This window comes from Drosophila takahashii, chromosome X, assembly GCF_030179915.1.
Source record: "Drosophila takahashii strain IR98-3 E-12201 chromosome X, DtakHiC1v2, whole genome shotgun sequence".
NCBI lineage: Eukaryota > Metazoa > Arthropoda > Insecta > Diptera > Drosophilidae > Drosophila > Drosophila takahashii.
Window position 1 is genome coordinate 22,282,150 of NC_091683.1, and position 24,757 is coordinate 22,306,906.

The 24,757-nt window shown below is 35.5% G+C and overlaps 3 protein-coding genes across 6 annotated transcripts in view; 1 reads left to right on the top strand and 2 right to left on the bottom strand.

The window, feature by feature from the left end:
- Positions 1-12,042, bottom strand: part of zyd (sodium/potassium/calcium exchanger zydeco) — a 24,928-nt gene extending 12,886 nt beyond the window's left edge. For 2 of the 3 annotated variants that reach the window (XM_070218771.1, XM_070218770.1), the window contains exons 1-2: positions 11,469-12,042; positions 9,409-9,942 (exon numbers count right to left, since the gene is read on the bottom strand). In XM_070218771.1, the coding sequence (XP_070074872.1) occupies positions 9,409-9,442 (34 nt within the window). In that variant the 5' untranslated portion in view covers positions 9,443-9,942; positions 11,469-12,042. The remainder of the gene's footprint in view (positions 1-9,408; positions 9,943-11,468) is intronic. The other variant, XM_017153795.3, reaches the window with a different exon arrangement.
- Positions 12,043-17,122: 5,080 nt separating this feature from the next.
- On the bottom strand, positions 17,123-20,291 carry Coa7 (Cytochrome c oxidase assembly factor 7). Of its 2 annotated transcripts, XM_070219015.1 has the most exons (4): positions 20,275-20,291; positions 18,838-18,980; positions 18,401-18,690; positions 17,123-17,876 (listed from the first exon to the last, which is right to left on the bottom strand). In XM_070219015.1, the coding sequence occupies exons 2-4, from the start codon at positions 18,935-18,937 to the stop codon at positions 17,466-17,468; spliced, it is 801 nt and encodes a 266-aa protein (XP_070075116.1). In that variant the 5' UTR covers positions 18,938-18,980; positions 20,275-20,291; the 3' UTR covers positions 17,123-17,465. The 2 variants fall into 2 exon arrangements, with proteins under 2 accessions (XP_070075116.1, XP_017008992.1); XM_017153503.3 differs by lacking the exon at positions 20,275-20,291 and having other exon boundaries at positions 18,838-19,006.
- A 1,814-nt stretch (positions 20,292-22,105) lies between these two features.
- Rab21 (RAS oncogene family member Rab21) lies at positions 22,106-23,270 on the top strand. Its single transcript, XM_017153504.3, has 2 exons — positions 22,106-22,314; positions 22,386-23,270. Exons 1-2 carry the CDS (start codon positions 22,251-22,253, stop codon positions 22,988-22,990), a joined length of 669 nt encoding a protein of 222 aa, XP_017008993.2. The 5' UTR covers positions 22,106-22,250; the 3' UTR covers positions 22,991-23,270.
- The last annotated feature ends 1,487 nt before the right edge of the window (positions 23,271-24,757 follow it).

A 24,757-nucleotide genomic window follows, 5' to 3' on the forward strand; every position in this document is an offset into this window, starting at 1 on the left:
TAGTAATAACTGCAAAAAAAAATTTTCAAAATATTTTTCCTTGTATTTTTTATGATTTTTTGAATGGAGACATCTCAGTAAAATTTTGTATGAAAATGAAGAAAAAGCGGCTAAAATAGCTATTTTCAAAAAATCATAAAAAATACAAGGAAAAATATTTTGAAAAATTTCATTTCATTCACAAAATACGCACAATTAGCAAAGACACAAACCCAAAGCAAAAACAAAGTACACGTAACTATTTTAATAGTTACGTAACTATCTTTGTTGGTCAATTTTACCAAGCAAATTTTTTTGTGTGTAGAAAGACTTTTACTACAACGCTTCTCAACATACACAAAGAGATTTGTACAATCCATGTGTGTACCCATATGTAAGTTGATTTTGGACTATAAGTAACGAAAATCAGTGTGACAATGCGTTTTAATATGACTTTTGTGTTTCGTTTAAAGATACATTTTTAAAACGAACCCAGCTTTGTGGCTTTTCTGTGTGTATATCCCATTTGTAGTTAGTTAGTCTTACTTGGTGCTATCTCCGTATCTTTTGGAAATGGGTTTACCTGCACCTAAGCCAATAATTTAGGCAGAAATAAAGCGAATCTAACGCTGCATTAGCTACAAAACATTTAATTTGTTTATTTTCCCTTCACTGTAGGTACTTTAAAAATTGTAGCTCTGACAGTTTGCTCAGCCTTTTATTTTGACTTTACGCTTGCTTGCTACGCCCACACAAAAATGTTTGTTGTATGTACATTGAACACACAATAAAATTAGCTTGGTAAAAATGAACCAATGTAGATAGTTCAGTAACTATAAAAAATAGTACTTTAACAATAAAAATAGTCGTCCGTGTATTTGTTTTTGTTTTGCGTAACGTAACTTCTTTAGTGTAAAAGTATGCAACAGTAATTTTACAAATCTTCTGCGATGCCTTTTTTATAATTCCCAACTGGGTCTAGCCCTTCATGAACCAAGCCCAAGTCAGATTCTGAGTTATTAAGACTTATGTTCTGTCTAAAGTCTTTAATTTACTCCACACTAGGCGGAAGTCAAGTGCAACCCGCACCTTTAGGAGGTGTAGGATAAAGTTACTTTTGGAAAAGGTAATTATACAACTACCTTTTTAATATTTCTTATAAATTACTGTGAAATAACTATAAATAATTGTATATTTACTATAAAAATAGTAAATTAACTAGAATTTATGGATCAGGCACATTCTACCCTTTTTTACAGTTGCATAACTATAACTTTGTGATTGGACAATCTTAAAGTTAAAGGTTCAAAGTACCTTTTCCGCTAAATTTTGGCTCTGGGCTATTACTATTAGGTCGCAAAAAGTGCCTAAAAATCAAAAATTTTAAACTTTGACCACGGATTTCTCAAAACTTCGACGTGATGGAAAGTTTCCAAGTATGAGGTAGTAATCTACAGCTAAAATCCTTTCAGGATTGGTTGCTTTTATTCTTGGGCTTTTTTTTGTCGACCAGTGTTATTACAGTTGATTTTACCAAGTTTTTTCTTTGTGTGTATAAATAATATATATAAAGAGCATTTCAACTGAAATCCATGTTTTAATACATATACAAAAACTTGGCAGAGGCCAAGTTCAAGCTTCTTTTTGTCAGGGGTGGTGCGTCTGCACTCGTTTTATAGGACTATGTAAAAAGAACGTCCAAAATCGGTATAGAAAACCCGTGGCATCCAAGTGAGTTTTATTTTTGATCAAAAAATATAAAAATCGAAAATATTCATTATTTTTGAGTTTTATATTTTTCGATCAGAAATATAAATTTGAGCGCAGAGCGAAGAGAGGAAAGAAAAGTACAAAGAGAACGTTTGTCAGTGGTGATAGGGAAGAAGAAGATTTTCGTGACGGTCATGAAAACACGAGAAAAACTCGATTGAAATACGTAGGCAGGCTAAACGCCCAGAAGAATAAAACTTTCAAGAACGATATATCCTAAAGTATTGGTCTGATCGAATTGAAGTTTTGGGAGTGAAATGTATAAATGTATTATAAGAAAAAATACCGTCTAATTTTTAATTGTACTTAATTTTTTAATTTCATTTGGAACAGCTGAAACGTAACATTTTTGTATGGTCTTCCGTACATATTCCAACAACATTTTCAACATTTCTGGCCAACAAAAGTGGTCAAAAGCCTCATAGTGCATAGTGTCAGGTCAGCTCAGATTTCCAATGCCTTTTTTTATTTTTGTGAGTATTTTGCAAGGGGCAGCTTATCGATGTGTGTGTGCACACAGCTGTTCTACATTGAATGTGTTCGGCCGATCTCGAGCAGAGCTATTCCCTTTTCTATTTAATGGGAAGCTGCTGACCGCTGATTTAAACACAATGATTGTACTCAGCGGTCGGCACACACATACGTTGACATTTTGTTTTTTATTTGTGTGAGTAATTTGCACTGGGCAGCTCATCGATGTGTGTGTGCAGACCGCTGTTCTACAGTGTACGTGAGCGAGCAGCAGCTGGGCAGAACAAAACCCTATTCTCACTTAATAGGACGCTGCCGACCGCTGACATAAATGCACTTTTAGTTTCAAATCGGAACTGAAATAATAGTTAATATTACAATATAAATTATAAATACAAAAATGAAAAAACTTACTATTTTGAGAAAAGCTTCTTGCGACCAAGAATGCGGGAATCGAACCCCTTACTTAACAGTTTGCAGTCAACCATTCTACCAGCTGCGCACGGAAGAATCACGTGAGGCGCTGTACAAAGTGTATTCACATTTTGTTCTCTTGGGTTTTAGGTTTATACTCTCATTTAGCCATTAATTTTGATCAATATGATCTGGATCTTTTTGTTATTCCCCCTAGTTATCCATTGATTTTAGTTTGTGAATATTTATTGATTAATAATTTATTTTTTCCTATTGCAGGTCGTTCCTATGGCAGCTACAGTAATGGAAGAAATAATAGAAACGATATCTTTTGTTAGTTTCTTTGAAATATTTTTTACTTAATTTAACTACATGTTTTTAAAATAATTTTTTATCTAACATTCATTTAAGTATCTTTTTAATAAAAAAATCTATATTTTTCTACTACTTTTGCAAACAAATAAAACTAAGTTTTTGCCTGTCGAAAAAATAGAAACGATGCAAATTACTAGATATTGGTACCATAGTTTCTGTTGAATCCGTAATAAATGGTATAACTTACAGTGGCGTGCAAGTCTGAGTACATGCTTGCCACTATTGACTTTGTTTACGCATTAAAAAGTTGTTAGTAAAGGAAAAAAATCTAAATTTTTTGTGTTTATTCTTTGAATATTTATTAACAAATTCGTATACAAAATATAAAAAAAACTAATTGGTCTCATTAAGAAATAAAAAACAAAATAAACTCCCAATTTTTTATAAAAGTCAAATTTTAACCTTTTTTGGGGCTTAAAACACAATGTTTTGATGCAAAGTTTTTTTCCCAAGCAAAATTAATAATAACTGCAAAAAAAAAATTTCAAAATATTTTTCCTTGTATTTTTTATGATTTTTTGAATGGAAAGATCTCAGTAAAATTTTACTAATTTTTAATTTTTCTTGGGGAAAAACTTTGCATCAAAACATTTTTGTTTTAAGCCCCAGTAAAAAAGTTTTAAATTTGACTTTCATAAAAAATTGCGAGCTTATTTTGTTTTTTATTTCTTAATAAGACCAATTAGTTTTTTTTGTTATATTTTGTAAACGAATTTGTTAATAAATTTTCAAAGCATAAACACAAAAAATTTGGATTCATTTCCTTTACTAACAACTTTTTAATGCGTAAACAAAGTCAATAGTTGCAAGCATGTACTCAGACTTGCACGCCACTGTATGTACTTTTAATTATGTTTAACTAAAATGTATTTTTTTTTTAAATCGGTTTTTTTGTTTGGGTATTATGAACAGAATAGTTCGGGAAGTTAAAATAAATTTATTGACAAACGCGATAAAAAAAACTAAATACATTTCCTAAAGCATCCCCTACTTACGAAAACAAATGTATTAGTCGATTAATACCAAGAAAAATTAATTTAATATCTACCTAGATTAAATAATTATTTTCCCAAAAAAATATGCAAACAGATACATAAATAAGGTAAGAATTTTACAGAAACTAAATCAATTTCAGGTAATTTTTGAATCTTTATAATTTTATTTTCTCATGCCAAAACTTTTATTTTCACTACAAAATTTGTTTAAAATTTTGTATAATACTTTGTTGTATGTTCAAAAAACAAATGTAGGTAATTTAAATATTAAATATTTAAAATAAGTGGAACAAAAATAAACTCGTTGTTATTACTTTTTCCATTATAAGAAGACTGATTAAAAAAAATAATTTCACAACTATTAAAATTAAATTTTCATTTCGATTTTCTTGCGTATTTATTTAAAAAAAAACGAATTATACCGGTTTGCGTTATTTACACACAAAAAAAAACTTGGTAAAATCAACTGTAATAATTGTCAAACAGGCCCCAACCAGCAAAATTGTCAATTCTACTAAGTAAATAGTCAGTTCACAACAACAAAATACACACAATTAGCAAAGACACAAACCCAAAGCAAAAACAAAATACACGGAACTATTTTAATAGTTACGTAACTATCTTTGTTGGTCAATTTTACCAAGCAAATTTTTTTGTGTGTACCTGCAATAGAAAGAAGACTTTTGGGAAAGTTTCATTCCGATAGCTCAAAAACTGAGAGACTAGTTTGCGTAGAAACAGACAGACGGTCAGACGGACAGACGGACATGGCTAGATCGACTCGTCTAGTGATGCTGATCAAGAATATATATACTTTATGGGGTCGGAAACGTCTCCTTCACTGTGTTGCACTCTTCTGACTGAAATCATAATACCCTCTGCAAGGGTATAAATAATTCAGAAATTAAACATTTCAAACTTTAAAAAATCTTTAAAAAAAAAACCTGTGCCATCGAAAAAAAAAATTAGTGCTATTTTCGTGATCTAGGGGTCCAAAACTAACAGAATTTGCCATCAATTGCTGGGGAGCATTTCGTTTGTAAACTAGTGTTTTTGGGATTTGAAAAAATAAAAATTCCATTTAACGATTATTTGGGATTTGAAAAAATAAAAATCTCATGTAAGGATAATTTGAGATTTCAAAAAATAAAAATCTCAAATAACGATTACATTTTATTTTTATCATAAAAATCCTGAAATAAAAGTTTATTTAATTTTTAGAGCATGGAGGAAACAACAAAATTTTTGGAATATAGCAGCTATATGTATGTAGCTTAATTCCTTCTTAGTGATTTTTATTTTTCAATAACGATTATTTTCGGTCCCTGATTTTGAATCAAAACGCCTTTTAAAATTACAATGTTTGTATTTGATTACTAGACATCGGATTTTTGGTTTTTTTTTCTTTGTGGTCAGAAAAATCTAAAAAAAAATCAATAAACTTATAAAAATACAAGCTTTAAGATAATAATGGCATATCGGAAATATGCAGTTTTTAGGACAAAAAAGGTTAAGGAATATGCCAAGCATCTCTTGACCTATTTTGTTCAGGTCAAAAAAGGTGAAAAAAGGTCGGGTTTTATTTCCAATTCAATGATATAATGTTCAATGCTTTTATGTTGTTGCCGGGGTCATTATAAGTATAATTTTAGCTTGTTATTATTTTCTTATAATTTTTGGTTTTTGTCTTTGCCCTGTTAGTTTTTACTACCATAACAATGTAAGGAGTGTTGAGTCAGAATAAAGTAGTATATGTGGTTAATAATTATTTATCTTCTCCTGGTAATATCGAATTGATTAAAGTTTTACTATTAGACTAATTGGATAAGAAAAGTTAATACAACAAACTTTTAAAAACACAGGGCGGCAACACTACTACTATTACTATTACACTACTATTACTACTATGACTAGCATACAGCTGCTGCTTTTATGTTTATACCCTTGCAAAGGGTATTATAATTTCAGTCAGATGTTTGCAACGCAGTGAAGGAGACGTTTCCGACCACATAAAGTATATATATTCTTGATTAGCATCAATAGCAGAGTTCATCTAGCCATGTCCGTCTGTCCGTTTCTATGCAAACTAGTCCCTCAGTTTTAAAGCTATCGTGATGAAACTTTCCCAAAAGTCTTTTTTCTATTGCAGGTAGTACATATGTCGGAACGAGCCGGATCGGACCACTATATCTTATGGCTCCCATAGGAATAATCAAAAAAATAATAGAAAAACTATTGTAACTTTGTAGAAAGTAGGCGTTTTGATTTTTGACAATGTAAAAACAACATTTTAAGTAGGCATACCTGCAAGGATATATAAACTTCGGCTAGCCGAAGTTAACTTCCTTTCTTGTTTTTAACTATGTTTTCTAGAGTATGTTTCTGCCTTAAAAAAATCCTAAAATTATTCTAAGTATAGGGTTTGAAAAATAAAGAGTGTATCCATGAATCCGTTTTGCATCTGAGACCTCCGGAAAATTACCCAATCTCAGCATTTTTCAAACTTTGAGGTCCTTGGGCTAAGAATCGTGGCATCGGGGAACTTTTTGGAAAACACAGTTTAACTTGGGAATTTGTAACGCATTCAAAAATATAGCATCCATGGAGGTAAATTTTAGATGTTGCATAGGGTTATTGCTTTAAGTAGGCTTTTGAGCTTTGAAACAAATAGTTCTGATTTCGAATGTACAAATTTCATAGAGAACAAACTCTATAGAGTAGGCTGGGTCGATATGTTGTATGGCTACAATTTGGATTTTCACTATTACATGCCTACTTGGGGTTGCCGCTACAGTCGGGTTGGTGTCCCGACTATCTAATACCCGTCACTCGGCTAAAGAAAGTGCGAGGGAGATGGATATATCAAATTTTTTGATTGCGTATGTCTTATTAATGAACGGTTCGATTTGAAAAATGTCTTCTACATTTCGATAGGTATAAATATACACAAAACAAGAGAGAACGCTATAGTCGGGTGCCCCGACTATCAGATACCCGTTACTCAGCTAATCCGCCGTAACTTTTTAACGAATGGTCTGATTTAAAAAATTTCTTCTACATTTCGATAGGTATTGATAAACACAATAAAACTGCATTTTTACCTTTCATAAATATTGAAATTTTTAAACAAACTTGCGCTGCGTAGGAACTCCTAGAATCTGCATGCAAAATTACAATCTTCTAGCTTTTATAGTTTCCGAGATCTCAGCGTTCATACGGACAGACAGACAGACAGACGGACATGGCTAGATCGACTCGGCTAGTGACCCTGATCAAGAATATATATACTTTATGGGGTCGGAAACTTTTGCACGAATACAAAATACCCTTTTACTCTACGAGTAACGGGTATAAAAAGGACCACAAATCGCTAAACTCTGTTGGGCTCACAGTTTTCGTGGTAGAATCGAAATGAGAATTGATGCATTTATTTTGACAATGCCTCAACTTACCTACATTTTTGTAATTAGTACAAATTTTAAAAAAGGAATTTAGAAATAAAGGTGAAAAAGGATTATATGACCTGTCACGTCACTGTCAGTAGAGGTAGGTTTCGCTCGCGTTAGAAGTATTACGGCGCAATCTATAGGTATATTAATCAGGGACCGTAAATAATCATTATTTGAGATTTTTATTTTAAAAGGCCAACTGAGGTTTTTACAAGTTTTAATCAACAATTTAACTGGTTTTTATGCCTTTTATAGACATGAACAAATAACAGTTAATTTGCTTTCCAGATTTGTTGAAATGCATATACTTTGTGGACAAGAGTAAAAAGAACGTTATTTTTGACGTTTAAAACCATGAATAAAAGTTTTAAATAATGATTATTTACGGTCCCTGATATTAATTTCTAACAGTGTAACATTTACCTGATAATAAGACGACTATGTCGTATTTTTTCTTTACTTGGTTAAGGGCCGGTTTCTCGAGTCCCTGTCAAAGTCCCTAATAGCTATCTGTTCGAAAAACTTAAAGACCAGATAAACTGTTCGTAAAAACAAATCCGCTTTCTCGACTGCTTAAATTTATCTGAACGAGAAACAATTACAGAATGCTGTTAACTCACAGAATTGTGCTGTAAAGCGCAATAAATGGCGTGCTTCGATTATTTCATCAGCTGTTTGGGTATAATTCAAAGCATGGTACAACTATACAAGGTAGTCTCGTCGGCAAAATGTAGTCCGTTAACGATACTGACAGTCGTGCGAATAAAAGGGACAGCGATATCGCTCAAGCACGTTAACGGACTAAAAGCCGAACGGTTAGGCAGCCGACGAGACTACCTTCTATAATTGTACCATGAATCAAAGGAATAGTCAGCTGTGACTTCGTTTCTTCTTCTTAGTTGGCTTTGGGAATCAGCTGTCATTCTATCGAGTCGAAAACGCTTAACAGGGACTCCGAGTCCCTGTCAAAGTTAGCTCTCACATTGTTGCTCGAAAAAGCCAAAATGCCTTAGCAGGGACTTTATCTGTTCGAGAAATGTTAGCCGGCACTCGGGAAACCGGCCCTAAAGGACATTGCGCATACGCCTCACCGTGCATCCGATTTTGTAGATACATTAAACACTGCACATGCGCCACCTGTCACTCAATTTTAGGGAAAAAAATTTAAACATAACCCAAAAACAGCTTATACATAAATACATTTAAAAGAAAGCTCTAAAAAAGAAAAGCAAAAAAAAGTGAAAAGTAAGCAAGTAAGAAACCGTGTTGGTTATCACTGTGCATAGTAAATGTCATTAAGATTCACTTAATGAGTCAATTTAGACAATTGATCCATATGCCTTAGTTTACGCGCACACACTCATGAATACACACATGCACTCGCGGGGGCATAAAGAGGTCTGCACATATACACCCATTTTGGGCATACATACATATATGTATAAATATACTTATACATAAGTATGCGTGAAATCGTGCGGAAAAATCGTTTTCGTCGGCTTAGCCCTGTGTATGTATGGGGGCCTATGACGTTATTACACGACACACACACTTAATTGCATTGCATTAAAATTATTCCGTTTCATTCCAGACTTAATTGATTTATTAAATTTGTTTCTCTCTTTTTGGTCGCCGCCACTGCGCTGTCTCACAAAACATTAAAAACAACAGAAAAAAATTTGCATAATCTACGGTGGATGTTTTTTTGTTTTGTTAATTAGTTAAGAGGACACTTGTGGTTGTAAATTATAATATTATCTGTAGTTCTAGATCTTTTGTTTTTCCTCTCGACTCGTTTTGTTTTTAGTTTTTCGTGTTTTTTTGTTTTTGTGTTAATGGATTAAGAGGACACACTTTTGGTCGGTTGATTGTGGGATATGATGGGCCTAGCTTATCTTGATTTTGGAGCTTAGTTTTAGCTTAGTCTTTAGCTAGTTAGGTTAGTGGCTATGTACCCGTAGTGCTGCTAAGACCCCAATAGTCTTCCATTGCTGCACGGTGTTGTAGTGGTGATGGACACTCGTAAACTGCGATGCGCCGTTGTATGAAGCGCAATCTCAATCCCCACTTCAATGGTGTTGATTTTCTCTTTCTTTCCTTTGCCGTTTTCTTTTCGCGTTTCTCTCGCCTCCCGCGCCTTTCTTTTATTCACGTTTCTTTTGCTTTTCTTTATTTTCTATGATCTCTTTTCCTTTGGCTTCAGTCTCTTTTCAGCTCGGCTTAAGTGAGACGGCGAGAGTTATCTCAATTTGTTCTAAAGATCCAGTTCCACAATGGCACGTTGAGTTCCCTGGTGGGTGGAATTGTGGGTGGTGAATGGCGGATGGCGGATGGCGGAACGGCGGCAATTGAGGCCCTGACACACACTGCCACGCACGGACCGAGACCCCACACACACGCACACGATTACACCTCGACAAGACGCTTCTGCATCTCGTTCCGTTCGAAAGTCGGACGATTTGTGGATGGCGATTTGTTTTTCAAAGCAGCTGTAAAAAACAGATCTTACTGTATGACTTTAATTATTTTTCTTTAAATTGTATTAAAATTGCGATTTTAGAAAGAACGCGGATCAAGGGAATAAAATACGTAAAATACTGATCTTTTTTTGATTCTAAAAAAAATTATGGAAAGCTTGTTTTGCGGTAAAGTTTGGCCTTCCCGATTAAGAAAAGGAGGTCAATTTTTTTAGGTTTAAAAAAGTTATTGGCCTCTTTCTGGGTCTAATTTTTTATCATATTTTCGGTTTATGCTAACCGATTTAGGTAACAAAGACTAATTTTACTGGTAAGAGTATGCCCTTCATACGTACATTCATACATAGAGTTCCAGTCATTAAAGACAAAGACAAAGTTTGGTCTTTCAAATTTTACTGCTTTTACTGGATGATGGTACTTTGACATTGGTTTCAAAGTTTATCACCCATACGCACTGTTGCCTTCGATCAAAAAGTTTTTCTGATCAAGGTGGCATAGATATCAACAATTCAGTTGATGTTTTGCTCTCCTTTTTTTTACCAATTATTCCAACGAAATTCATAATTTGACAAGACAACAAATGGGGGAGCGATTTTTTTCGACCAAATTCGAACTGTTATACATGTCGTATGAGTAATTTTAAAGCAAACTTTGAAGACGTTTCGCAAGGTCTAAATCTCGAAAAAAATTTGTTTTGTTTTCACATACTTTTGTTGCATACTTTAATATACCATGTTAAGGGGTGAGAAAAGAATTTCATTTTTTGGACCGCCCTAATGTACATATGTACATAGTTACCTTGTAGCACATATAGTTTTTTACACATAAAACAACACGAAGGGATGACATCGATATGCGCATGGTACATTTCTAGTATTTGTATGCATATCGTTTTTACCATGGAAAACTGGTAAAATGACATTAAATAATATAATTTAGCCGATTTCTCTCTCTCGAAGATTCTCTGACTTCAAAAAAGAGAGGAAGAAGCAATAAATTAAATTAAATTTAATTAAGAATTCATGAGTGTAAAGGAGATAGACACATTCGAAATTTGAACTGCCCTACTAAGATGAGATGTGATGCCGCTTATCAAGTCAAAATTGTCAAAAAGTCAAATTTTATCAAATCGATCATCGTTTTCACCAAGTTTTTTTGGGTGTAATAAAATATTTTTATCTATTATCTAGATATTTTTCGTGGTACAAGTGTATATAACGTAAGGTATCAGAGAGACAATAAAGCTTCAACATCCGAAAAATACTCATTTTATGCACCATGGCAAATCTCTAAAAGTTTAAACTTTTGGTAGTTGTGTGAGCTTAGAATCTTCTTAGTTTCCTTAATTGTTCATGAATTGTAACAACTTTATCAAACTTTGTTGGTACCTTGCTTTTATGTTTACGACTGGAACTATATAGTGAAGTTTTGAAGGCATTCTATTACCGGTAAAATTAATTTTTGATGACCCAAATTGGTTTATCAGAACTCGAAAGAAAAAATAAAGTATGCCCAAAAATATTACCGGAGTATTTTACCGATTTTATTTTGTAAACTCATGTAATCGGCGAGACACAAAAATCTATTTCCTTTTACCGCCGGAAAGAAAATACTTTGTGTTACTCTCCTGGGGTTATGAAACCTTTGTATTTCGTTTCGTGAGTCTAAGCAGTCTTTAAATAAACATATTTTAAATATAGTACACTTCGAAGTTCAGATTAATTAGGTCTAAGATTAGGGGTTTCGAGCAGTAGAAGTCCGACTGCAGTATCTATCTCTTTTGTTCTGGACCTTGCTCTTGACACTCTCACTTAAAGGTTACGGCACAACAACAAAAACACTAAGGCATATCCCGTTACGCAGCGTTTTTTGCGTTTCTTCCCGTTTTGTTCCGTTTTAATTCGTTACGATCCGCGTTTACTCGCGTCTTTGTACTCGCTGACATTAATCTCGATCTTTTCGTAATCGTTTCCGTTCTCGTTCCTTGTTCGCTGTCGAAAATGTTGCGATTAGTATCTCTGCTTCTCTTCCTCTATATTTATGTTTTTTTTTTAATTGGTTGATATGGTTTGGCTTGTGTTGTTGTGTGTATATTGTCTTGATGCCGCCGACGTTGACGTTAAACTGATTCTGAATCAGTGCTTGAAGCGTTTTAGTCCAAACCGAGCTCACTATTTTTACACCCTTACAGAGGGTATTATACTTTCAGTTAGAAGCTTGATTCTTCTTGATTAGCATCACTAGAGGGGTGGGTAGAGCCATGTTTGTCTGGTCGTTTTTACGCAACATAGTTGAGCGGACTTTAGCAAATTTCCAAAGTAGTAATACATACTACAACTATATTTTATTATAGGAAAATTGGCATGCATACGTTCGCTTTTCTAGAAATGTGCCTATGATTGCCTATGACACAATATTTGTTACATTTTTAAAAATAAGTGTAACTGAAACATGGAACAAAGAAATCATGTACGTAATTGTCATCGGGCTATTTACATACAAATCTGTTGCATTTATTTGGTTAAAATTGTAATCGCATGATGCAGTTTTAACTGCAAGAGTATATAAATTTCGGATTGCCAAAGTAAATTTCTTTTTTATTTTATGTTTTTTCGCCGAGCTTGATTTGGCTCTGCATCTGAGAGTATGTGTGCCTATATATGTACTATAATACAGTTTAACTGACTATAGACTAGACCAGCAGTTATTCAAAGGCGAATTGCTGTCTGGTGTGCGTGTCTGTATTTTATTTTTTCCGAGATCGTATGTGCTGGTTGTGGGGTGCATTGTTCGTTAGTATTTCAGTTATTCAGTTTCCCATTTTGTTTATTTGCATTTGGTCAGTTTTTTTCGGGCGGAGAGGGCATTGGCAAAGGTCAAGTCATGGTAGAGCGATCAACTAATTAAAGTTAAGCGCAGACTCGTGCCATTACTTCGGGGCTCGGCACCATTAATTCCCCATCCAGATTGCCCTGGCCCTACACCGAAAAAAAGGAATGATATTACAAACATACATATGTGTAAGGCCAAAAGCAAACGAAAACCATACCTGAAATATTAAATCACATATGGGACGTTCCATGTCAACCCGGCCACCCCACTTTTTTTTTTGTATATGGACAGTACCACATTGATTGCAAAGCCACTTGCTTCCAATAGCTTACCTCATACCTATTTTGTCAATGTTACCACTCTTTCGCCGTATAATCGCGTTGAAAAGAAAACACAAAATTATTTTTATCCTGCGAACGGAAGAATAAATTGGCATGGTTCAAAATCAGAAAAATCTGTCTTTCCATGGCCGATTACGAGAAAAAAATAGATTTTATTAGACCGTAGATGACCAAGCGATAGCGTTTTTAAAGTTTAAAAGTAGGATTTCGTCCAAAGGGCCAGTCTGCAAAAATACCATTATATTTTTCTCAGAAAGCCCCATATTTAACGGATTTTATGCCACTGGTTTCAAAGTGGGATCTCTCTTGAGGAATTAGCTATGAATTCTTTTGTACGTTTTTGTAGTCGTTAACTGTCAGAAAAAGCTAATAAGTAATATAAAATAATCGTATATGGGACGTTCCATGTCAACCCGGCCACCCCACTTTTTTATTTTTTTTGTATGTGGACAGTACCACATTGATTGCAAAGCCACTTGCTTCCAATAGCTTACCTCATACCTATTTTGTCAATGTTACCACTCTTTCGCCGTATAATCGCGTTGAAAAGAAAACACAAAATCATTTTTATCCTGCGAACGGAAGAAACAATTGGCATGGTTCAAAAGCAGAAAAATCTGTCTTTCCATAGCCGATTACGAGAAAAATAAAAGATTTTACATTTTACATTTTACCATTAAGAAAATCTCGATACGTTTCACAAAGAATCACTCATATATGTATATCAAAAAAGCAAAATACGTTTACGTATGTAAGTTAGTCAAAATCTTTAATGTTCTTAAAAATATGACTATCAGCTTGGTACCCTAAAATCGAAGAATCTATTCCTTTATTGAGCTAGACTTGGAAAAAAGTACAATGAGTTACATATTTGATCTTATGTTAAATCTTTGAAACTTGCACAACGCCATACCCAGCGCGTTATCTAAAAAGACTCCCGGATACTCCCGTCACGAAAACCATGAGATGGGTTCTCCAAACAATTTACTGGTTCGGTATTTGCTTAAAGCAGGTTCCCGGTTTATGTGACATCTGGCAACTGTCTCTGTTTGCCTTCGTGATATAAGATATAAGATATAAATGGATCCGCCATAAATCGCCGGCAAACACAAATACATAAGTACATAGCAGGACTGTTGATGTAAGACCTGCGGGCCATTAGCATCTACAGTGATGAACTTAACTCTTGGCACACTTGGCATCTTGGATTTTAGGTTCAATTTTCTCCGACTAATATATGAATAAAAAAATTAAACAAAATTTGTTTACATAAAGGCCACATTTAACTGTTAAAATAATTTAGTTTCATATTTATATCTGTTTAGATTAATTTTTTAAAACTCAAAAACGAAAAATGAGCCTATTCTGCCCGAACCAAATTCTTGGCACACTTGTGTGGTATTTAACTATTTCGCTAAAACTTACCCGATTTGACTCAATTTTTGAAGTGATTTTAAGGGGAACCAATATAACCATTTAAGATACAAAAAAAGATACTTTAGTATCCCAATCGACTTTTTTAACCTTTTTACTTTATCAGGTGCTATACCAATCCTTTCCATAGACTTAAGGACTCGGAAAGTTGACCTTCAAAATATATGAATTTTTTCTAGCTGCAAAAAAATGTAGTCAGCACATTGCAGGGCCTTTAAAAAGTCTGTTGGTTGAATATCCTTGTAAAAGTCCTTCCTATCCTAAACTTCGATCTGTGCATATAAAACCTAGGGGTTGACATTATCCTTTTTCTTGATCCTTTCGCTTCCCTGGCCTCTAAAACCCATGGGTCTGGCTGTGTGCCTTGCATTTTGGCACAGTGAGAGTCCTTTAAAACGCCGTAAAAGGATCCGAATGGTAAAAACAACTTCTGGGCACATATTTCCTAATATTAGCATATGATTGACCCTGATCCTGCCCTAAAAATATTATTTTTCTCACAGATATGGGTATTGACATTTAACATACTTTTATGTAACCGTTTTTAGTTAAAAATAAGTTATTTTAACGGTTTAAGGATACAAATTTGGCATTATGCCCACTAGACAACTGAGACAAAGCGGATTTAGCAAAAAAATTGATTCAAATCGGTTAAGTTTTAGCGAAATAGTTAAATACAACACAAGTGTGCCAAGAATTTTGTTCGGGCAGAATAGGCTCATTTTTTCGTTTTTGAGTTTTAAAAAATTAGTCTTTAGAGATATAAATATGAAACCAAATTATTGAAACAGAAAAATGTGGCCTTTATATAAACAAACTTTGTTTAATTTTTTATTCATATATTAGTCGGAGAAAATTGAACCTAAAGTCCAAGATGCCAAGTGTGCCAAGAATTAAGTTCATCACTGTAACTAAACAGCTAATAATTGGGCAAGTGCGTTTTTAAATTGACAGTACACACAAAAAAAAAACTTGGTAAAATCAACTAATAATTGTCAAACAGGCCCCAACCAGCAAAATTGTCAATTCTACTAAGTAAATTGTAATTTCACAACAACAAAATACACACAATTAGCAAAGACACAAACCCAAAGCAAAAACAAAATACACGTAACTATTTTAATATTTACTTAACTATTTTTGTTGGTCAATTTTACCAAGCAAATTTTTTTGTGTTTATTTTGTATACGAATTTGTTAATAAATACTTAAAGAATAAACACAACAAATTTGGATTAATTTCCTTTACTAATAACTTTTTAATGCGGACCCAAAGTCAATAGTGGCAAGCATGTACTCAGTTTTGCACCCCACTGTATATAATGGTAGTCGCTTCGTCACTACATGGACTGCCGTCCTGATTTCGGCTACCGACTTCTCTGATCACCCGAGCGAAAAAAAAATCGATTTTTAAAATTTTTACACCCGTTACTCGTAAAGTAAAAGGGTATATTGTATTCGTGCAAAAGTATGTAACAGGGAGAAGGAAGCGTTTCCGACCCCATAAAGTATACATATGGGCAATTCTCTGCTGTCGCACGCGACGTTCGTACGCTTTGCTGGTGAAAAAAACCATCTTCCAGGACCTATTTTCTTTTGGCACCCAAATTAAAGGTCTTGATTAGCTCTAAAATATGTGCTAGGGTTGACTTTGGGGCATTTTTCGTTTTTAAAATATATAAATATTACAAGGTATGCGTAAAATAATAAGATTTAGAAAGATTATTGTCAATAGCTCTTACACTGAGCGAAATATCTTAATTTTGTGAAAGCTATATCCGATTGTTCCTATGGGAGCTATAGGATATAGACGTCCGATCGGGTCGGCTTTCAAACTTGATCTGCGTACACATGTTTTAGGACGACTGTGAAAGTTTCAAGGCGCTGGCTTTTAAACTGAGCTCGCAAACGGTATTGACGGACAGACGGACATGGCTATATCGACTCCCCTATTGATCCTGATCAAGAATATATATACTTTATGGGGTCGGAAACGTCTCCTTCACTGCGTTACAAACTTCTGACCAAAATTATAAAACCCTCTGCAAGGGTATAAAAACATTTCTATTTCTCTTGTCGACAACTTTGCCGAACGCAGTCTAAGTTTTGCTTGTTTTTGTTATTCGCTTATTTTATATTTGTCGGAATTAAAATTTATTTGCACAGAATAATATTTTTCAAAAATGCTAAGTATATTTATACGTAATAGATTTATATTGGGGGGAGCCACAGAAATCGCAAAGCGCTGAAGTAGCGTAAATTTATATTAATGATCATAAGAAACCAAACCCCAATTTTGAGTTGGGCAATTTCTTATTCTTCCCAGAGTATTTACTTACAGCATCAGCAGGTTCAATATTCTCCTTTTCCTACTCCGACGTTTAGAAACATTCCAATTTTATTCCACATTCCAAACTTTTTTTTTTTTTAACCTTGCTTAAAAATGCCCAAAAAGTTTTTGGCCAATAGTAAGGTTCACCCAAAAGGGAATTTAATAACGAAAAAATAAGCTATACCTCAATTCGATAGGTTGAATAATTCGTTTAGATTTTAAATTAATCACACGTATGAATTGAAACATACATATAATGGAGTTTTACGACAACGTCCTTTGGTAGGACTGGTTTATATTTTGTATATAAGGTATCAACAGAATGGTTTAAGGGTTTCTCATTTGTTACTTGATAACTTTAACAATTAAAACTATGAATTTCTCTTCGTTACGCCTTCTCTCTCTCGCTCCGTCGCATGTAAATGCCCGCTATGTACACAGAAATTACAAACACAAGTTAGTTAGTTTAGCCACTAATGTTAGACCGACTGAAAAGGGAAACCTGATAATGATACGCATGAAGACAAAAAAAACAGTGGACTAAGCGATGGCGAAATAACAGCAATAGTTAGTAGCAGGAATCAAACTGAATCTGAATCAATTGGGCATGCCCACGCCCTGCTGGAACCCTAGCGTCTCCTGCTGCTTCTTGACCTCATCTTGCATCTCCAAGGCTAGCTTTTTGTACTTCTCGGCCTCCTTCTCGTTTTTCTCAATTCCATCGCCCCGGGCGTACATCTGGCTGAGATTGGCGCACGCATACATGTTGCGAAGCTCGCACGCCTTATGGGCGAACTGGAACGCCTTCTTCATGTCTTTTAGCACAATGTAGTCCGAGTCCTTCAAGGGCGTCTTTCCGGCGGGTGGTGCTGTTGGCCCACTTCCGGCGGATGCAGCCACCGCGCTCTGGTCAGGCTTCTTTTGCACGCCCGAGATGTGCATGCCGGATAGGTAAAAGCAGGCGGTAGCGTTGTTCATGTCGCAGCTCTTGGTCAGGAATTCCAAGCCCTGTAGGTTGTTAAATAAATTAATATTCTGCCGTACATTTACACTGTCAAAGTAATGGCGGGAAAATCCATAATATCCCTTTACATTTTATATATATCATTTATGTTTTTAAAATTATGAGCAAAGACAAAAGGAAAATAAGTGTCCCTTTGCTAACAAGTAAATTAAAAAGTGACTAATTACTTTACTTTTAAGTTATTACATGTGTCACTACTTGAATGCAAATTTTCAAAATTGAACAGCGTTATGTTTTTAAATTTGCTATGAGAAATATCAAATACCAAAATACTCGGACTTGAACTCAGACTATTCGTCACAGTGGGAAAGATGTATAAAATCAATGTTGGGCTCATAGGGTATTTTTAGTTTTGGTACCATTAAGCAGGCAGGAAGTACATATAAAATGTAGAAAGAGAAAGGTTAACCCATGGTTAACATAACATGCGCGTTACCATAACAGGTGTTTTAAGGAATGCAAGTAGTTCAGTACTTGTACATATCCATCATCATACCATCACCATTACCTTGGGCACATTTCTGTCGATCTCCTTGGGCATGGACCTCGAGACGAGAAGCAGGCCGGAGTGAAGGCAGGCATCCGAGTCGTTCAGGTTGCAGCCCTTCTCGTAGTACTCGTAGGCCACTCGGGGATCCCCCTTGCTGCCGCTCTTGCCCTTGCCTAGGAAGCTGTAGTTGCCGTATTTGTAGCAGGACTTTGCGTAACCGTAGTCGTCGCACGTCGATTTGTACACCTTGGAGGCCTTTTCGAAGTCCTTCTTGATGCCCTCCAGGTAGTCACCCAGCAGGTGGCAGGCTGCAATGCGAAGCGGTTAGCTCATATTTCGAAGTCTCGCCATTTGTTTTGTAATGTTCCATTTCCTTCCCGCGCAACCGAGGTTATATGGATCGCAGACTTTTTTGCCGCCGCCCCTGCCGGCGACGCCGCCAACTGCGCACTCACCTTCCGGCTTTTTCTCGGAGTAACACCCGAATCGGTACTCCACGCCCAACTTGTCCACGTACTCCTTCACGTCCGACTCCTTCTTTAGGTCGTAGGCCATGGTCAGCGATTTTTAATAGATAACAACCAAAAATTATTATGTTATGCTTTCTAGGGATGTCAAAAATATATCAAAATATCAATATATCGATATTTTTTGCAAAAAAAATATATTTATATCGTGATATTTATTTAGCCAAATATCACAATATCGATATTTTATTTTTCGATATTATTTGATATTTGCATATGGGCACTTCTACCAAAAGGTCCACCAAGCCAAAAACTTGAAACTTGAAAAAAACATATTTCCACATGATTTTGCTCCGATATTAGTTTCTAAATAGTTTGATCCTGAGCTTAACTAAAAATTTTGAGTATAGTTTGATTATTTTTTTGACAAACCCCACCAATATACGCAAAAATTAGTTTTTAGCTATTTTTTTATTATTTTTTGGACCTGTCTTCAGTTGTTAATTTATCCTTTAGGAATGGTAATATGTGACATTATTCTGTACTGAATGCTTAATTTACATGTTAAACTATTAAGTTAAATGCAAAACAGCCAGTAATTAAGGAAAGAAATAAACGGTCAGAAAAAATGTCCCGAGCGACATGTCCCAAACGAATCTGGTTGAAACTGCATAAAAAAAAACGGCAACAATTTTTAAGTAAAACCAAAACCATTTCAAAGCGACATGTTTGGACAACATTCTAAAAAAATCGCATTAAAATATTTCATCAGAATTCACTAAATTCTGTTGTTGAATTAACTTCCCCGAAATCCACTTCTATTTTTGTCCCGAGCTAATACGACAGTTTTTTAACGATACCTTAAAAACTAAAAATGGAACAAAATCAAGATTTTTACACAAAATAGAGCTTGGGAAGAGTTAATAGAAAAGCCTATTATAAAAATTAAAATCAATTTTTTTTCAACTTTAAAGATGTGCAAATGTCCCGAGCGACAATATGGAAGTGCCCATATCTTTCTCTCATCTGTGCACAAAAAAATGAAGCGTGTTAAAATTTATTTCGGTGAAATTAAGAAAAACAAACTAAGTGCAAACTTTGTTTGAAAAATATTAAAACAAGTGGAAATACATCAAATATGTTATCCCACTTGAAAAACAAACACTTTTATGTGTGGAACTAATATAATATAATAATAAATTATATTGCTTATACTTTTCTAGTGCTTTTACATTAATTTTAGGGCAAAAGTCTTTGTTGTTAGTTTATTTAAGCGGCTAAAATTTTGAAACTCAACTGAAAAAAAATATCAAAAGTATCTGATATATCGATGTTTTTTTGGCGATATATTATATATCATATTGATATTTTTCTTAAAGAAAATATATCAGCGATACGATATTTTTAAAATATTTGACATTCCTAATGCTTTCGTCTTCTGCGTGCTACAGTGTTACCAGGTAGTGAAATAACTTTCTTCCTTAATTTTTCCGATGATTTTTGTAGCTACATATCGTTTTAAATTATTTCTGCGATGATTTTTAAGGTTCCACTTTATATGAAATTAATTCCTAATTTAACCTCAAACCGTTAAATTGCTAAAAATTTTTGAAACTTCATTAAAAATGTTAGGAATTGAGACAACGAACCGAAGTAGAATTTCATACATGTTGCACACAGACACTAACAACTGTCTGTTCACATAGGCCGCCGCTGTTGCAAATGTAGCTGGAACTTTTGAAGTTAACAAACTGTTGAAGAGAAGAACAACTACGGTGATATTTCTCTGTAAAATCAAACATGCAATGTTCAAAATGTATAATAAATTAAAAAAGAAAGACAGCTAGCCAGCCGAAGCCTTGCAGATAAAGTAAATACTTATAGTTTAATGCTGACTCGGTGCAGTTCCAGGGATTCCAGATTCAGATTCTAATAGCCTCTTCTCATAGAGTCCATCCGTTTGAAACGGTTGGGATTTTTGACGAATGTGAAACTCATGGTCCCACAGAACTCCATCCACCATCTACCATCCAATAACAGCTGACTGAAGAGCAGTTGCTCAGCTCAACATTAACGAAGGGGGATTTAACTCGGGGAAAACTGTCGTAAAATTGCGTTTTCCTAATTTTATTGTACAATAATACAAAAAATAGATTAAGAAAATAGTTCAAAAACATATCTGGACGTTTATAACATATCCTACAACGAGTATGCAAACATATTTCTGACTGGGGGGAGCCTAGCCTCCCGTACCCCACACTCTTACTACACTTCTGCCTAGCCAATATTAATATGAAAAATTTGTAAACAAAACCAAATTTGTGCTGTTTTTGGTAATTTATAGCAACTTTGGAACTTTATAGGATTACAAAGTACACTTTAAATTAATGCTAGTTATATTTACGAAGTTCAGAATATATTTTGACACTTTGCTGCAAACATTGATGTTTTCGTACGCACAACAGCTTACATTTTGGCCCACACGCGAACGCTTTTCCGCTCATAACAAACTACAAATAATTAAAAAAAAAACCCAAAAAACAATGAGCTGAAGCATTATTTAATTTTTTCCCGACATCGATTTAATTTGTTCTCGCAGTCATCGTTCCAAATTTCACAGTCAAGAGGAAGAATTCAGAGTTGCACCGAGAAAACATCGCCTAACTATCGCATACAAGAGCCCGTCAAAGTCCGTCAAAATTGGATGGCGGACTAACTGGGAAATTTTCGGAACGCAAAACCTTACGGACCATCCGTTCAACGGATGGTAGATGGTGGATGGAGCTCTGTGGGAAGACCCTATAAAACAGTATCTGGTTTTGTTGAATAATATTTGCATTGAAGTGACTGTCACACACGTCGTTTTCTTATGGGGTTTTTCTTAACCTTAACGTCAAAAAACCGTTTAAGAGCAACTTTAAAAAATACCGAAAAATACTAATTACTGACTTTTTTGACCATATTATTGGTATTATCCTGAAATATTATCCAAGGATACTAAAATTACTTAGCTTATTTGGGGATCTAAGTAACAGAATCAAATATCACTGCAAAATCGTATAGAAATATGTTTTTATCAAGTTTCAAGCTTTTTGGCTTGTTTGACATCCTCTGAGAATTGCCCACTGAAGTAATTATCTAAAAGCACTGTGTCTGAACAGCCTAATAATCCCATAACTCGACCATAGTGTAAGCGGGCCTTAAAATCGTAGAATGTGACCAGATCACGGGAGGCCTAGACGTGTAACATTTCAAATGTGCTGGACGACAGCCACACTGGCGGACGTATAAAATATAATCTAAGTTTTGCATTTTCCTCTTGTTTTTTTTTTGTTTTTTCGTGTCCCCTTCTGAAAACTGATGTGTGTACGGGCAGGAAAGCTAGCAATCGGGAACTCACAATGAGCGCGCGCAGAACGAGGAGCGGTCCCACGCTTAATTTCAAGGCGGTGCTGCTGGGCGAAGGTAGGTTCGCCCTTCAGGAGGCGTGTAACCCATTCCCACAGGCGATGTCGGACTACATCCCTTGATTGCAGGTTGTGTGGGCAAGACGTCGCTGGTGCTGCGCTACATGGAGGACCGGTTCAATACCCAGCACCTGAGCACCCTGCAGGCCTCCTTCGTGACGCGCAAGGTGTCCCTGGAGGACGGGAGGAGGGCCCAGTTGAATATCTGGGACACGGCTGGGCAGGAGCGGTTCCACGCTCTGGGGCCCATCTACTACCGAGGATCTGATGGCGCTCTGCTCGTCTACGACATAACCGACCAGGACTCGTTCCAGAAGGTCAAGTCCTGGGTGCGGGAGCTCCGGCAAATGCGCGGCACAGAGATTGCCCTGATAATCGTGGGTAACAAGACTGATTTGGAGGAACAGCGGGCCGTGGCCCACGAGGATGCCCTGCAATATGCGCGCACAGTGGGCGCCGAGCATATGGAAACATCGGCCAAGGAGAACGAGGGCGTGGCCGAGCTCTTTGATCTGCTGACCCATCTGATGCTGGAGCAGCTTAGCCAGCGGGAACCGGACGGGGCTCCGCTGCGCCTCGAGTATCCGGATACGGGTGGCCCCAGTCACTCCGAGGATTGCGAAGTCTCTGATCACGGCGATCCTACGGGCCAGCGATCCTGCTGCGGCATTTAGCCGTCCCCATTGTGATAGTAATCATAATTATATACTAGTACCCTGTAGCCGAGGTTCATTTTGTGTATATATTGTATTTACTTATAGCGCGTATGTTTCTGTTATCAAATAACCCCAGTACCAAACTGACCCCACGTATTTTTGTTGATCCTCATTATTGTTGTCCAAATTGCTCAGACATTTCCGTTTCGTGTTCTCGGCATCTAGTTTGTGTACAAAATTTAGTGTTTGCCCAATCGAACTTTGTGTGCGTCTAGCAATAAATTATGTTGTACTTGCACTTTTATTCTTTTCGGGCGACTATTTATCGGAAGGATTGGTTGAATTAGCCTGTTTCGGCTTAAGAGCTAAAAAGTCTCGGATGATTTCTTACATTACATACATACATTATAGAATAAAAAACTTTCTTATTGAAAACATGACCCATTAACATTTTTATACATGCCTAGTGCATTTCTCATTGTGATGCATTTTTGAGGGTATGTTGAACAAAAAATTGCTTCCATTCTATATACTCTTCTAATAATCTAATGAGTTAATAAAATATCAATATGGTGTGTGGGGGTACGAGCTTGGGGAAAGAGTAATTACCCTTTTTTTCTTGCAGAGGATCGTATTAGCAACATTTTCGACTCTATGAAGTATCAAATAAAAACACCTCTTAACGAGGTAAAAAACTAGTGACGATCGCACCTTCAACGTACAAAAGTTCTGATATCAACTTTTGTGACGAAAAATGATTTTAGGTGCGACTAAATAAGTACGCTACCTAAAATTTACTCGTTCGGCCCGCTTTAGCAAATATTTAATATCTTGGTATGCAATCCTTTAAGTTTTTGCAATACCTTTCGATTGGTGTATTACTCATTACGATCGGACTATCACAACAGATTTTCCATTTCAGTACCAGCAGGAGTGTTGAGCACGCGGCGACGCGCCATCTATGTCACGGAATTGGTACTATTCATACACAAAACTGTGAGCGACACGTCTTTTTGCGGTTTGTGGGCGTTAGAGGGGGCGTGGCACCTTGATAAAATAAACTTGCGCTGCGTAGGAAGCCCAAGAATATGTGTAGGAAATCCCAACCTTCTATCTTTTGTAGTTTCCGAGATCTCAGCGTTCATCCAGACAGACGGACAGACGGACATGGCTAGATAGACTCGGCTATTGGTGCTGATCAAGAATATATATACTTTATGTGGTCAGAAACGTCTCCTTCAGTGCGTTGCAAACTTTTGACTGAAATTATAATACCACTCGAAATTGTATAAAAAAGCCAAAAACTAACTTTTGCGTATTTTTATAGTGTTTGTCACTAAAATAATCAAACTATACTCAACATTTTTAGTTTACCTCAGCATCAACTTTATTAGAAACAAATATCGGGGGAAAATCATGTGGAAATATGTTTTATTCAAAATTTTAGGTTTTTTTGGCTTGTTCGACTTTTTGGTCGAAGTACCCATATATTTAATAATATACAAAGGCTTGAATCTAATCTAATCGTAAAGTTAGATAAGTCGACAAATTAAATCGGTCGTGAAAATGGTAATCCTTAGTTTTCAATTCTGCGTCCTTAGGCAAAGTGGGCTACCTTGAAAAAAATAAGGATGATTGTTGACTCTATGAACTAAATTCATCCTATCGAAAAACAGACAAAACTTTCGAATTTCCATTTCGAAGAATAATAACGGCGATTGGATGAAATCCCTTTCTTTACCTGTTTTCTTAAGACCATTGACAGGCTAATTGAATGCTAATCAC